This window comes from Lycorma delicatula, chromosome 3 (genome assembly GCF_047948215.1).
Source record: "Lycorma delicatula isolate Av1 chromosome 3, ASM4794821v1, whole genome shotgun sequence".
Classification (NCBI taxonomy): domain Eukaryota; kingdom Metazoa; phylum Arthropoda; class Insecta; order Hemiptera; family Fulgoridae; genus Lycorma; species Lycorma delicatula.
This window is the reverse complement of record NC_134457.1, coordinates 115761199-115776235: the sequence shown is the minus strand read 5'-3', so window position 1 is coordinate 115776235 and position 15037 is coordinate 115761199. Positions and strand designations below refer to the sequence as shown.

Genomic DNA, 15037 nt, shown 5'->3' with positions numbered 1-15037 from the left:
GTTTCACCTTACTATGAAATTATTTATTTGAATAAACTGTGTATTTACCCAAGTAAGAGTAGTTACATCTCTTCTTTAACTCTGCATTACTTAAGAGTTTTTTCTTAACATATTTTCCTATATAAAAATAATATTTCACTGTATATTCTGAAATTATTTTTTAAATCAAATATTTATTAAGAACTATTTTTATGTAACACATATAATAATTAAGGCTTATGCAATGCAATACAGTACATGAATAAATACAAAATGGGTAAAGTAGGATATCTTGGGATGTATGTTTACAATTTTCTAATAATTGCATAGTGATGATGACATCAACGTCTTGTTGATGTTGAAATTAAAAAAATAAACTATTTATAACACAAAATTCAAGGTCTAACTTGGAGTTCATGTAATTTCATTACTCATGAAAGACATCTTTAGAAATATTGATAGATGATTCAGGGATAAGAAATTTAACTCTTGTTAGTGTTGGTTTGACATGACTTATTTGACAGTTATTTATTTGCAAACCGTAGAGTCTGCAGATTTTTCCCCTTCAACTGATACAAAGACCTATAAATTGTAGTCACAAAGATATTAGTGACACCATAAAAATACCACAATATCGTGGCATACTTCACAGTTACGTATAAATCGCATAAATTACTTATAGATTAACTAAAATTAAATACTGCATTGCATAATGAACTAAAAGTTTGCAATCCACAAAACATGAATTATAAGTAAAAAATAAAACTAAAAAATACTTATTAAATATGTTGTATGTAAAGAAACTATTTACTTCAATTGTAAAAATATAATGTGAATTTATTTTTATACGTTACAACTAGAAAAAGTGTAAAATAAAAATTATATAAATTTTTTTTATGAAAAACCAAACAAAAAGAGCTATATTTTTAAGAATATGGAATAATATTAAAAATAATAATAATTAGAAGTAAGTCTAATATATATTTTTTTTAATTCAATAACAACTGTTAATTAAATCTATGCTAAATTTGAATCAAAGAAATACATTTTTTTTTAATTTTCTGATTGAAGTAATGATGTACAGATGTAGTCAGTTTAAATAATATCAAGTTTAAAAAGGTAGAATTAGTGAATAAAAATCTAGTGAAATATTTATAAGAAAAAAAAAATAGCTTTTGTAAGGATGAAATAGACTGAACCGCAGGAAACATTCTTTTATCAAGATAAGTGAAAACAAATTGTTCAAACATAGAATGAGAAAACTTTCTCAATAAACAAGAAAACACCAAGCATTACATAAACGAAGAATATCAGAAAGATTTTTTTTTTGTTAAGACATAATAAATGGAGGACATTAATGGGATCAGAAAGGTATTACTAACAAGCAATATAGTTTTTAATTCATTTTTTTCATTTCTTTTTTATCTATTTAATAAAATAAAATTTTCAGGGAAGCCAATGGGTAACGGACATCCAGTTGCTGCAGTCATTACTACTCCATCCATTGCTCAAAGCTTCAAAGAAACAGGAATTGAATATTTCAATACAGTAAGTGGAAACATTTAATTATTTTATTTATTCATTGTATTACAATTCTTTCTTCCTGTTATGAGTTATGATCCCAAGACCATATCAGTAGTCTTTTTTTTTTGTCCTGGTTCAGTCCAAACAGTCCTGAGATCAATAGTGAGATACTGAAGATAAGTGCCCTCCTAATGCCCAAGGAATTTTAAAAAAGTACCTCAGTTTTCTAAAATTTATTTAAATAACATATTTAAATCTTTTTTGCACACTTTGTACAGTTAGCTATTATCGGCATTGTTTCTATAGTTAAATGTTGCACCCTGAATTTCTTAGTTATTAATAAATATAACTGCCATTTTTTTTTTCTTTGAACCTCATAGTCTGGTGATCAAGAAAGAAGATATTAAAAGATTAGGGTGTAAAAAAATTAATTAAACCAGAAAATGTTTTTATTTAAGTTCACTTTTATATTAAACCAAAACTTTATTCATAAAATACTTACAATTAAAGAGAAAAAGAATATTATAAAGTATTAATACAGATAATATGCAAAATGTGACTTGCAGATAACTTAGATACTGATTCAGAGCCTTATTCTACAATTTTGCTTCTTATAGGAATAACCAAAGTACAGATGAGTGCACATTAAAGTACAGATTTAAGAGAATGAACAGTATTTCACTTCCTGATTTGAGGTATAAAATTCTATTGGTAGCAGATAATAAATACCCAACAGTTCTTCTAAAATCTCTCATTATTTTCAACAGGAAAAAGAATTTAATTAAAAAACTGTACTTAATTCACTAAATGACATTTTCAAACTTTCATTGGATACTACTACTTGAGCCTTACAGTTGTCATGTTTGTAGCTTATTTCTGAAAGGTCTCTAGATTACAGATTTTTTTGTTAAATAGATTAGTTTTTTCATAATTACTTTATTTTAATGCTCAACAATTGAACTAAATTTAGAGTACGAAATTATATGGTTCAGATTCCTATCCCACTACAAAGCATTTAGATTTAACAAACTAATAGGTACTCTTCTCTTCAAATCAATGACAAGTGCCTTTTAAATAGTCATCCTCCCCAAACTCATGATCTAGATCTGTTACTGTTATAAACAGCATTTTTGTTAAAACCCAACAACTAAAATATACTACAAACATCAACGCTCAAATCCAATGTGTAGTTTTATTTTATTTTATTTTTTTTTTTAAGTTAGACCATTTAAAACTTTTTACAAGTTTATTTGTTTAATATTTCAATCTGTACAGTTGGAATTTTACATATTGCCTCTGATAAAATATAAATGCGCAATAAAGTATAAATGTGATAAAATATAACTATGATAAAAGTATGGAAATGTTTATGTTTACAATGGAAGTAAATAACAGTGTTTTTTAGTTCCATTTTAAACATCAGTACTTTAGGTTTTATTTTGGATGATGTAAGCAATGGGTTACACTTTCACTTATAATTCCATTATTTTTAGTTTACTATCAGTAAAATTATACATCAAAGAAAGTAATTCCTGAATGTACACACATGGCCATGTACCCAAGCACACATCCATATTATGGAATAGTGGATGTATTTCTCTTACTGTGGTTGGTTTCTAATGGAGAAAATAGAATAAGATTGCATTTCCTTTCCCTTCTATGATGTTTTGTGCATTACTACCTGAGAGAGCATAATTAAATTGACTTTTTGTAATAAATATATAAATGGCTTTTTTTAAATACATATATAATAGATACATACATAGAACTAAATACATACAATCATATATACATGTATCTAAAAATTTAATTTTAAATCTAGTTACATAAAGAAAAGGAAGGTACCATACTTCAATAGTGTGAATAGTAAGATATTCAGAAATTGAATAAACCTATTAGATAAGTGCCTTTTAAGAATTCATAATTGTTACTATCTACCTCCCAATATATTAACTAGTTAAATTGTTAATTTAAGTTTTATTGTTATTTTATGATTTCTGCAATTATAATAGTAGTGACAGTAAAATAAAATCTCACTTCCACTCGTATAATCATGCAAACATATCACTATCACCTTCAAACTTATTTGTATGTAACTAAAAAACTGAACTCTTTTTCAAATATTAGAAAATTTTATTAAATTTTCACTGATTTCTCAATACTGATTTGGAATGAAAGAATTTTGATCATAAATTTAGCTCATCTTTCTTTACATCTGAGAATCCCCTAATACATGTACTTCATGTATTAATGTTAATGGGTTAAAAAAGGTTAGAAAAAACAGAGATTGATACCAAGTTTAGTCACACTATTAACTAAACAATTCAAAATTGGTTCAAACTGACATTGGAATTTTTCTGCACATTTAAAATATTTAAAACTATGAATGTTTTTCATACAAGAAAATTGATGATAGCTGAATAGAGAATAAATGGTTATTTTACTCTTAAATCTTTAACCACAGTGTATTTACACAAAATGCAAGTTATCTGCATGATTCTGTCTGAAAAAAATTGTTCTTCTTTAAACTCCTTTTAACATCTTTAACAATCTTTTCATGATATTTATAACAAATTTTTAATATATGTTGTAAATCTTATTATTTCTTGGATTTAATTTTAGTTTTGAAATTCTTTTCAGTATGGAGGCAATCCTGTGTCATGTGCTATAGCTAATGCAGTGATGCAGGTCATAGAAAAAGAAAATTTAAGGGACAATGCAACCAGAGTGGGAAATCATTTATTAAACTTGTTACGCCAATTAATGAGTAAACACATGTTAATTGGAGATGTAAGAGGAATCGGCTTGTTTATTGGTATTGAATTGGTTACTGACAAGATCTCAAAAAAACCTGCTACCAAAGAGGCTCAGTATATTTTGAAAAGGTAATCAAATTATATTATTTTGCTAATCTAAATAAAAATTACAACTAACCTCCAGCCTTACAAATAATGAGAAAAGTCATGATTCATGTGGTACATTCAGGAATTGTAGTTATACGTTGTACACTGTAATCTTTAATCATCTCCACATTACTTAAGGAACAGAGCTACAGAACTGAACCGCACACTATGTTTACTAATTTAGGTTTCTTTTTGCATGTGTGTTTTGTATTATAATTTTATAAATATTAGCAATTGCACACAATTATTTTATTTTACAAAAAAGGTTCTCCTTTTTGCCCCTTTCTGGTTTCTGTAATTATTATACTTTATATTACTTTCATAATAATTGGTAGTAATCTTTTACTCAGGCCCGCTATACCAGTCTTGTTACAATATAAACCTTCTTCTTCTCCTTGTTTTCGTATTATTTTGTTCTTCTTCCTTATCTAATGGAGATCAGTGTTCCTATTTTTAATTCCTCTCCATCTCTCTACCTGAAGCTTTCTAACTTCTCCACCTGTTCTCAAAGGTATTCCACTATCTTATCTTTCCACTTCTCTTTCTCTTCCTTACAGGAACTTCCAATTTCCTAATCTTGTTTTCAACATAACTTTTCCAAACCATCTCAGCCTACATTCTTGCAGTTTTCTGCTCATAAGCCTCAACTTGGCCAGTTTTCAAATACATTGATTTTTTATTTTGTCTGTTCTTATCACTCACTTTTCCATCTCAGTATTTTGTTCTCCACCACCTACACCTTTATAATTAGCCATATCTCAGAGCCAATCAACATTGCTAACAAACACCACAACATTTTTGTACATTTTTTCTTTCATATTGTCACTTTGTTTCTTGTCACGCAGCATGTTGCTTATCTTTCTCCAATCTGTATATCCACAATGTGTATATATGCTTTCTTCAGCTTCTAACCCTTCAATTTGGAAAGGTTACTTGATGTCCATTTCTGATTTCAGATGCTAGAATTTACTACTTGTGTTCTAAAATATTCAAATATATTATTACAATGTATTAGTCAGTGAAATTTAATATCAGAATATTTAGTATACAAACTGACATTTACTGTTTAAATTTTTTATTGTAGAATGAAAGAAGAATTGATTCTACTTAGCAGTGATGGACCATATTCCAATGTTTTAAAATTAAAACCACCCATGGTATTTTCAATTCAAAACGCAGACCTTTTTGCTCAGATACTTGATGAAATATTGACAGAGATTGAAAATGGAGTATTATCAAATGGTAATGTATCTCCTGAAAGAAGGAAATTGTCTGAAAGTGATGAAATATATTATAATGATGAGATTCCAAGACAAAAAAGAACAAAAATTATGGAACTAGATTGTATAAATGAGGTATGTATGAAAGATTTTGTAACAGATTTATAAGGTGTAATAATAAATTTATAAAGTGTTAATTTTATTGTAAGATATTATAAAAGTATTAATTGTGATATTGGCAAATTATATTTATTTTTATTTTTGCATCTTTATCTTAAAAGAAATTAAGTAAATAAAATCTAGTAATGCTATAAGAGATAGCAGCTTAATTATTGAATAAATACATTTGCCAGTCATCAAATGAATGTTTTACAACCTATAAAACAGATGTTTAAAAAACATAATATTAATATACTTATATGCATATTTAAAAAACTAAACCAAATTTCTTCATCAGTTGTACAATCCAGAGTAGAAGAAATTCTTGATTCTATTATTCTCATGTAGATATCATTTAACATAGAGATTTAATAGCTTATTTGCCAATACTGCCATGTAAGAGCTTTAGACTTTGTAGCAAGTTATTTTTGAAAATAAAGATCAGGACTTTAAAAGGATTTTCTCAAAGAATACCATACTTAACATTTACAACAGATGGGAAATTTCTGGAGAATTCTGTTCTCAATTAAAGATATGATGTGAAGTAAAATTCAAAATGTTTAACTCAGAAAATCTAAGTTACTTCTTTCATTATGAACACTATCAACAGTAGAATATAACTGTTGATAGTGTAATATAACTGCATAACATTTTCATGCAGTCTATTTTTAAAGTATTAATGTATCTGAAAAATAAGATACTAATAATTATATTTTGCATACCACACATATTTTTTTAATATATATGTCAAAAATTTTAATATATAATATATGGTGACAAAATATTCTTATAAAATTATTTTCACATATTTCTTACTACAGTTTGTGTTTTTTTTTTTTCAGAATGAACATAACATGTTTGTTAAATCATGATAATGAGTTGTATAAAAATAAGAAGATATTTCCTATTATCCTATTAAATATATTTAAATTTATTTGAGAACTTAAATATTAGTATATTTAATTTAATTTTTGTAAATTTTAATAAAAGTTAAGTAAGTAAGTATATGTACAGATTAAATAAAGTAGTGATTTACTATATTTGTTTTTTTATTTTTATTTTCCCATTTATAAACTATATCTACTATTGTAAAATGGTCTTCTATTATCATTTAAATATTTTTTTGGCCTCAATGTGCCTAGGTGACTCCCCACACACTCACAGGAGCCCCCAGGCACTCAGCCGCAGACCTGTCCAGCCTACTACTCCCATAGATGGAGCTTGTCTGTCGTCACCTTCCTTGCATATTGATCCACCACAGTCCACCTTTCCTCTCCACTCATTAATATTTGCCGAGTGTTTTCCGGCTGGAACATATTTCCATAGCTCAGTGTATCTAATAACTCCTTTCACTCTTCCCTGAAACGTACACATCTGAAGTAGATGTGCAGAAGGTTTTCCTCTTCTCCACACTCCAGACAGGGGTCGGTGTGGTCTAAACCGAATCGGAACAGGTATGCCCTAAATCCGCTATGGCCCACCAGAAACTGAGTGACACTGTAACCCAGCCAGCCATGCGATTTCCTACACCAATCCTTGACGTACCCGATGAGCCGGATCATCCACTGTTCCTTTGTGGACCGGTCTCATCGGTCCTGCCATTCGTTCATTAGCTCTTCTTCTGTGTCATTGGCTAGCCGTTTTTTATCCACAGGTGGCAAACTCTCCTGTTCCCTCAATCTTCTCCGCAACGACATCATAAGGTCGATTGGGAGATGACCCGCTAAAACCTCTGCAGCCTCTTTAGAGACTGTTCGGTATGCCGATATTATCCTGAGGCAGCACCTCCTGTGCAACACCTCCAGTCTGCCATGGTATCTGGCTTACTTAACTGCACCTCCGCTGCTGCGTAGGCCCGCCAGTTTTGGCCTCATCATCTTCTCAGCCCTACCGCAAGTTTCTATATCGTGTACACCAAATCTGAGCCTGTAGTCTGTCCAGACTCCAAGAAATTTGATTGCCTCAAGGCAAGAAGGATAGAAGGTAGAAACCTATCACAAGCGTGATCGTCCGCCTCCGTTTGGCGGAGGAGATCACCAGCGCCTCTGTCTTTTCTGGTGCCAGCGTAAACCATGCTCCAGTCATCCATTCCCTTATCGCCATGTAGGAGTTGACAATCTTTTCCGTGACCTCGCGTCCTGTTCCCGCTTAGATGGGAACACAAAGTGGGCAGAGGCCATTATTTTAACCTCTCACGTTAGAGCCATCCGAGATACGCCGTCAAAGCCGAGGTTCCAGAGGGTCGGTCCTTGGACCAACCTGGAGAACCCCAAGTGTCAAGTATCCTTTCCACCAATTTATCCTGTACAATCTGCGTCCAACAAGATACTAGCGCACCATCTACCGTGATAACGCGCAACTCCGTATCTCTCCAATGAATCAATTATAGCAGCATGGGATATGCAATTAACTAATGATGTCTAGCGTTATTAGGACGCACATATCCTTCTTCCAGGGCCTCTTATCACCCTCCTCGCAGTCTCGCAAACATCGGCCGAGGCATCCAAACATCGACCTGCCTTTTCGAAATCCATATTGACAGGGGGAGAGTCCGTCCCCCTCCACCACTGCTCCTGTTATTCTCTGTTGTAACATGCGCTATAGCACCTTGGCTAAGACTTCTTTCATCGCCAGAGGATGGAAGTCCTGGCTTCCTCCCAAGTTTGGGGACCAGTACCAGCTGCTGATGCCTCCATCTCGCCCCGGAAATTCCCTCTGCCAAACAGATGTTGAAACCTCCAATATGTCACCGGATCAGTCCTTACAATCAGCCTAATTACCAGACCTGGCATCAAATCCGGGCCCAGTGTCTAAATTAAACATATCTAGTAGAATAATAAACTAACACAGTATATGAGGGTTTGTTGATTTCTGTAGCATCATGTCTCTGTAATTAAAATTTTATTACAAATTACAAAGCAGGAGTGACATAAAGTGCCAAATAGCACATGTGAATCAAGCTTTCAGTTAGAAATATAATTTCCTTACATAAAAATTAATTTAAACATCAGGAAAGCATTTTTGAAAGTATATGTTTGACGCGCAGCTTTATATGTAAGTGAAACTTGGACGATCAGAATACCTGAAAAGAAACGATTAGAAGCTTTTGAAATGTGATGCTATAGAAGAATGTTAAAAATCAAGTGGGTGGGTAAAGTGACAAATGAAGAGGTATTGCAGCAAATTGATGAAGAAAGAGGCATTTGGGAAAATACACCTAAAAAAAGAGACAGACTTATAGGCCAAATCTTTAAGGCTTCCTGGAATAGTCTCGTTGTTATTTGAGGGACAGGTAAATGGGAAAAATTGTGCAGGCAGACAACATTTAGAATATGTAAAACAAATTGTTAGGGATGTAGGGGGTATACCAAAAAGAAAATTAAATGATTTCCATAGGAAATCTTGAAAAGCTGCATCAAACTAGTCAAATGACTGAAAAAAAATATGTACTAATTAACTACACCATTAAAGCAGGATCTGGCAAAACAAGAAATTTACTAAAATTGTAACTAAATATAATTACAATTTAATAATTATAATTAATTAGAAATTATATTTACTAAAATTATAAGAAATTGTTAAATTATAGCATTAACATTTATGTTAGTTTTATATTCATATTATTTATTTAGTGTAAAAAACAAAAATACTTACCTTTTAAGTTACATATGTTATCAGTGAGTGGTGGTGGTACTACAGGGTAGGCCCCAGTCCCTCCAAATTTTTCTTGGCCCATCCAGGTAACAGAAAAATTTCAGAGGTCAAAGTCAAACTGTCATTAATACAATTCAACTCTACAAAAAAATAAAAATCAGTTCCTTGAGAAAGAAGAAAGCAGTGGTAAGGAAATCTATTTTAGCAATTGTATACACCCTCCTAACAGCACTCGTACACGAGTGGAAAGCAACCACTAAAAGTGATTGCCAGGGGTTCAATTCATCTTGCTGGTACCTACTGCTTGCACGTGCTACATGCACAGCATGCATGGGCTACTAGTGACCTGCAATTCAAGAGTTCAAATGCCTAAATTAAACAATTATCTCAAATTCAAATAAAGATTAAATTTAGTTTTTAAGGAAAGTCATGGTTTTTTTTTTCATGTATACTATGCTTTAGCAAATATTATTATCAAAAAACACAATATGAGTTGTATAGCTGCCGTAATGAATCTTAAAGCTTGGACTACAACATCTGATACAGTGCCTGTTATCCAAACTGAAAACATTCAGTTTAGTTTTCATGAGCAGAATCAAATTGAGGAGTTCCATGCAACAAGGCTGTGAATACAGAAATGTAACTTTTGAGAAAATTTTGAGAACTGTAATGAAATCTGTAAATTTTTATAGTTTACAAAGAATTGATATGCTGAAAACTGATATCTTTTCTATACTTTTTGGTGAAGAACAACGCTATAAGAGACACAGTATTTTAGCTTAATTTGTTAAAACATCTACAGACACCCTTATTGCATAGAACAACATTTGATGAGTATGATGTAAACAGTTTTGTATGTTTTTAAAAATAAAATATCACACAAATTGAATAAAATTTAATCATAATTGAATACAAAATATATATACATTATATTTACAGAGAGCTTTATTTAAAATATTAAGTCTGGTACATCGTTTGAACTCCAGCTGGACTTCATCATCAAACTTGTACTGAACTTCTACACCAACAGTAGGGTTCCAACTTTGTTGTATTTTAGTCGCACATAAGATTAAATGGGAAAGTATAAACCATTAGTCGTGTTTTTGGCAAGGTGTAATTTTTTAATGCATCACCCCATTGCTTCATGACGTTTGAGCAATCTTTTACAGTAAAAGATTTTCTGATTAATTCAATGCATTTCTCACCAGAGTAAATAATTTTTAAGTAATATTTTTTTGACTTCATATGCTAAGAATAAATGTCAAAATTTCTATCACTTTGATCGTAAGAGTGGCCTTTGATAGGAAAAAGATGCATCACTTCTAACCAAATTGCTAAAAATGTACAAAAGCAAACAACGGTTGTATTTTTGTTATGCCCAGCAGCATTATCTGAAAAGGAGAACTATTTCAGACACAGTTTTCTCTCCCATTTTATTTTTTTTGAAATCGTAGACAAGACACAACTGTGTCAGGATTTTTCTTAGATTCAGTTTCTGGATAGCAATACATAATAGAACTTTTTTCATTGTGACAGTAGATGTTAAAAGCATTCAACCATGAAGAAGCTTATAAAACTGGGAATTTACACTTAATTTGGGGAAAAGAAGATTCTGCCCAAAGTCAAATTCTAAAACTAACACATGGGAATCAACTTGTTTTGATTTTTCTATAATTTCTTGCAAATTCTTTCTTTTTTTTTGTGTCATGCGAGTCTGGATTTTAAAGATTCATTGCCCAGATTATTGTTTTATTACTATCTCTGAATTAACACAAAAATTGCATTCATATGTACAAGGCTGTTTGAAGGTAGATATTGTATTATGTAAGAAATACTTATGGTACGTTTTATATTCCATAATAACCTATGTTATCATATTTAAACATGCACATGTTTAAATGTTGTTACATTTAAAAAGGGATTCAGGAAATACAACCTTCCAGATTTATTATGACTGTATTGAGACTAGCAGTGTAGAATTTCCTTAAAATCCATGTTAACCATTTGGAAAGAAAAGCATCAATTTTACTAGGCCAATTCACATGTTTTCCCCTACTGTTAACAAAGTTAATATCTTATTAACATTCAACGCCCATGCAATTTGCAATTCAATGCCCATGCTTTTCAGATATTTGAAAAAACAACAAAATTAATTTCCTGCACACTTTAAGACTTTAGTTTGATAAGGGAAGGTTATATTCCCACAAGATATTAATATTCTTTTTCTTTCAGTTTTATGTGACTTAATATCTTGCTGTATCATGCAGTTATTTAAAAACAAACTCTTTTTAGAATAATCAGAAACAGCATAAAAAATATTGCTAAAAGTTTATTTATTCCATAAAAAGTTTTTTTTTTCATCTGTTGTACTTATTACTTAGTACTTAATACTATTATTTTTTTCTTGGTACTACTTTGAAAGCATTATTTCAGGCAGCATTTGGTTAACTTACAGAAAGTTTTCTTAAGAACGATTTTATTGGTTTTCTCTCGGGTTTTCTTTTACTGATGGTCTCTTTCCTCTTTTTGCATTTCTCTTCCATAAAGATTTATTTAATTTACATTTCTTGCCTACATTTTTGTCTAATGAACCAGCCTCTTGAAACTCATCACCACTAATTTTGATATTATAAAACCCACTTTCACTCATACTTGAAAAAATTAACTATTAACAATAGTATACCTTAAACACTTAAAATGAAACTACGAAACAGCAACAGAATCACAACATAACCTATCACGCGGATGCTCGTCGTAACAGCTTATTCTCAACTTTTTTTTTGTCTTCAGTCATTTGACTGGTTTCATGCAGCTCTCCAATTCCCTATTTAGTGCCAGTCGTTTCATTTTGGTATACCCCCTACATCCTACATCCCTAAAAATTTGTTTTACATATTCCAAATGTTACCTACCTGCACAATTTTTTCCATCTACCTGCTCCTCCAATATCAAGGTGAATATTCCAGGATGCCTTAAGATGTGGCCTACAAGTCTGTCTCTTCTTTTAGCTGTATTTTTCCTAATGCTTCTTTCTTCATCAATTTGCCACAATACCTCTTCATTTGGCACTTAATCCACCCATCTGGTTTTAACATTCTACTGTAGCACCACATTTCAAAAGCTTTCAAAGATGCTTTCCTGATGTTTAAATTAATTTTTAATGTAAACGAATTATATTTCTAACTGAAAGCTCGTTTTGCCTGTACTATTCAGCATTTTATATTGCTCCTACTTGTCCATCTTTAGTAATTCTACTTCCCAAGTAGCAAAATTCTTCTACCTCCATAGTATTTTCTTGTCCTATTTTTATATTCAGTGGTCCATCTACTTTATTTCTACTACATTTCATTACTTTCATATTGTTCTTGTTTATTTTCATGTGGTAGTTCTTGTGAAAGACTTCATCCATAACATTCATTGTTTCTTCTAAATTTTTTTCACTCTGTTAGAATTACTATATCATCAGGAAATCGTAGCATCTTTATCTTTTCACCTTGCACTGTTACTCCGGATCTAAATTGTTCTTTAACATCATAGTTCTATGAAAAGATTAAAAAGTAATGGGGATAAGGAGCCTTCTTGTCAGACTCCTTTCTTATGCTCTTCAATTATTACTGTTGCAGTTTGTTTCCTGTAAATGTTAGATATTGTTCTTCTATGTCTATACTTGAACCTGAATCTTTTTAAAATACTGAACATTTTATTCCAGTCTACATTATCAAATACTATTTAATTCTATAAATGCCATATATGTTGATTTCCTTATACTATTAATCTAAGTGCTAAAATTGCTTCCCTTATCCCTGTACTTTTTCTGAAACCAAATTGGTCTTCTCCTAACGCTTCTTCCACTCTCTTCTCAATTCTTCTGTACAGAATTCTAGTTAAGATTTTTAATGCATGAGTAGTTAAACTAATTCGTCTGTATTCTTCACAATTATCTGTTACTTCTTTCTTTGGTATCACGACAATAACACTCTTTTTGAAGTCTGATGGAACTTCCCCTTTTTCATAAATATTACACACCAGTTTGTATAATCTACCTATTGCTTCCTCACCTGCACACTGTAATTCTGCAGGTATCTCATTTATTCCAGTAGCCTTTCTCCCATTCAAATCTTTTAACGCTCTATTAAATTCAAATCTCAGTATTGTATCTCCCTTTTCATCCTCTTCAACTTTCTCTTCCTCTATAACACCAGTTTCTAAATCATTTCCTCCATATAACTCTTCAATATACTCCAATATTGCTTCCTCTTCCTATAACTCTTCAATATTGCTTCCTCACCTGCACACTGTAATTCTGCAGGTATCCCATTTATTCCAGTAGCCTTTCTCCCATTCAAATCTTTTAACGCTCTATTAAATTCAAATCTCAGTATTGTATCTCCCTTTTCATCCTCTTCAACTTTCTCTTCCTCTATAACACCAGTTTCTAAATCATTTCCTCCATATAACTCTTCAATATACTCCACTCACCTTCAACCTTTTCTTTTGTATTATAAATCAGCATATCACCTTTATTTAACACATTATTAGATTTTAATTTATGTACCACAAAATTCTCCTCAACTTTTTTGTGTACTCCATCTGTTTTACCAATGTTCATTTCTCTTTCCACTTCTGAACACTTTTTTTAATCCACTCTAATTTCGCTTATTTGCACTTCCTGTTTATAGTATATCTTAACTGTTGATAGTTCCTTTTACCTTCTTCATCACTAGCATTATTGTACTTTCTATGTTCATCCATCAGCTACAATATATCCTTTGATATCCAAGGTTTTCTACCAGTTCTCTTTGTTCCACCTAAGTTCACTTCTGCTGATTTAAGAATTTCCTTTTTAACATTCTCCCATTCTTCTTCTATATTTTCTACCTTATCTTTTTTACTCAGACCTCTTACAATGCCCTCCTCAAAAATCTTCTTCACCTCCTCCTCTTCAAGCTTCTCTAAATTCCATGATTCGTTTGACCCCTTTTTTCAGGTTTTTATATCCCAATCTACATTTCATTATCACTAAATTATGGTCGCTATCAATGCCTGCTCCAGGATATGCTTTGCAGTTGAGAAGTTGATTTCTAAATCTTTGTTTAACCATGATATAACCTATCTGATACTTTGCAGTATCTCCTGGCTTTTTCCATGTGGATATTCTTCTGTTATGATTTTTAAATTGGGTGTTGGCAATTACTAAATTATACTTCATGAAAACTCAATGAGTCGATCCCCTCTTTCATTCCTTTTACCCACCCCATATTCACCCACAATATTTCCTTCCTTGATTTTTCCAATGCTTGCATTCCAATCTCCAACTATTATTAAATTTTCATCCCCTTTTATGTGTTTAATTGCTTATTCAATTTCTTCATATACACACTCTGCCTCATTATCATCATGGACATTTGTAGGCATGTAGACAATAACAATCATTGTCCACTTAGGTTTTGATTTTATCCTTATTACAATGATTTTATCGGTAAGTTTTTTAAATACTCTACTCTCTTCCTTATCTTCTTGTTCATTACAAAACCTATTCCTGCCTGCCCTTTATTTGATGCTGAGTTAATTATTCTAAAATCACCTGACCAAAAGTCG

The 15037-nt window shown here is 31.2% G+C and overlaps 1 protein-coding gene across 2 annotated transcripts in view; it reads left to right on the top strand.

Annotated features, from left to right (window-relative positions):
- Positions 1-6825, top strand: part of LOC142321920 (5-phosphohydroxy-L-lysine phospho-lyase) — a 44717-nt gene extending 37892 nt beyond the window's left edge. For both annotated transcript variants that reach the window (XM_075360439.1, XM_075360441.1), the window contains exons 7-10: positions 1430-1527; positions 4144-4388; positions 5491-5761; positions 6628-6825. In XM_075360439.1, coding sequence (XP_075216554.1) covers positions 1430-1527; positions 4144-4388; positions 5491-5761; positions 6628-6657 — 644 coding nt within the window. In that variant the 3' untranslated portion in view covers positions 6658-6825. The remainder of the gene's footprint in view (positions 1-1429; positions 1528-4143; positions 4389-5490; positions 5762-6627) is intronic.
- The last annotated feature ends 8212 nt before the right edge of the window (positions 6826-15037 follow it).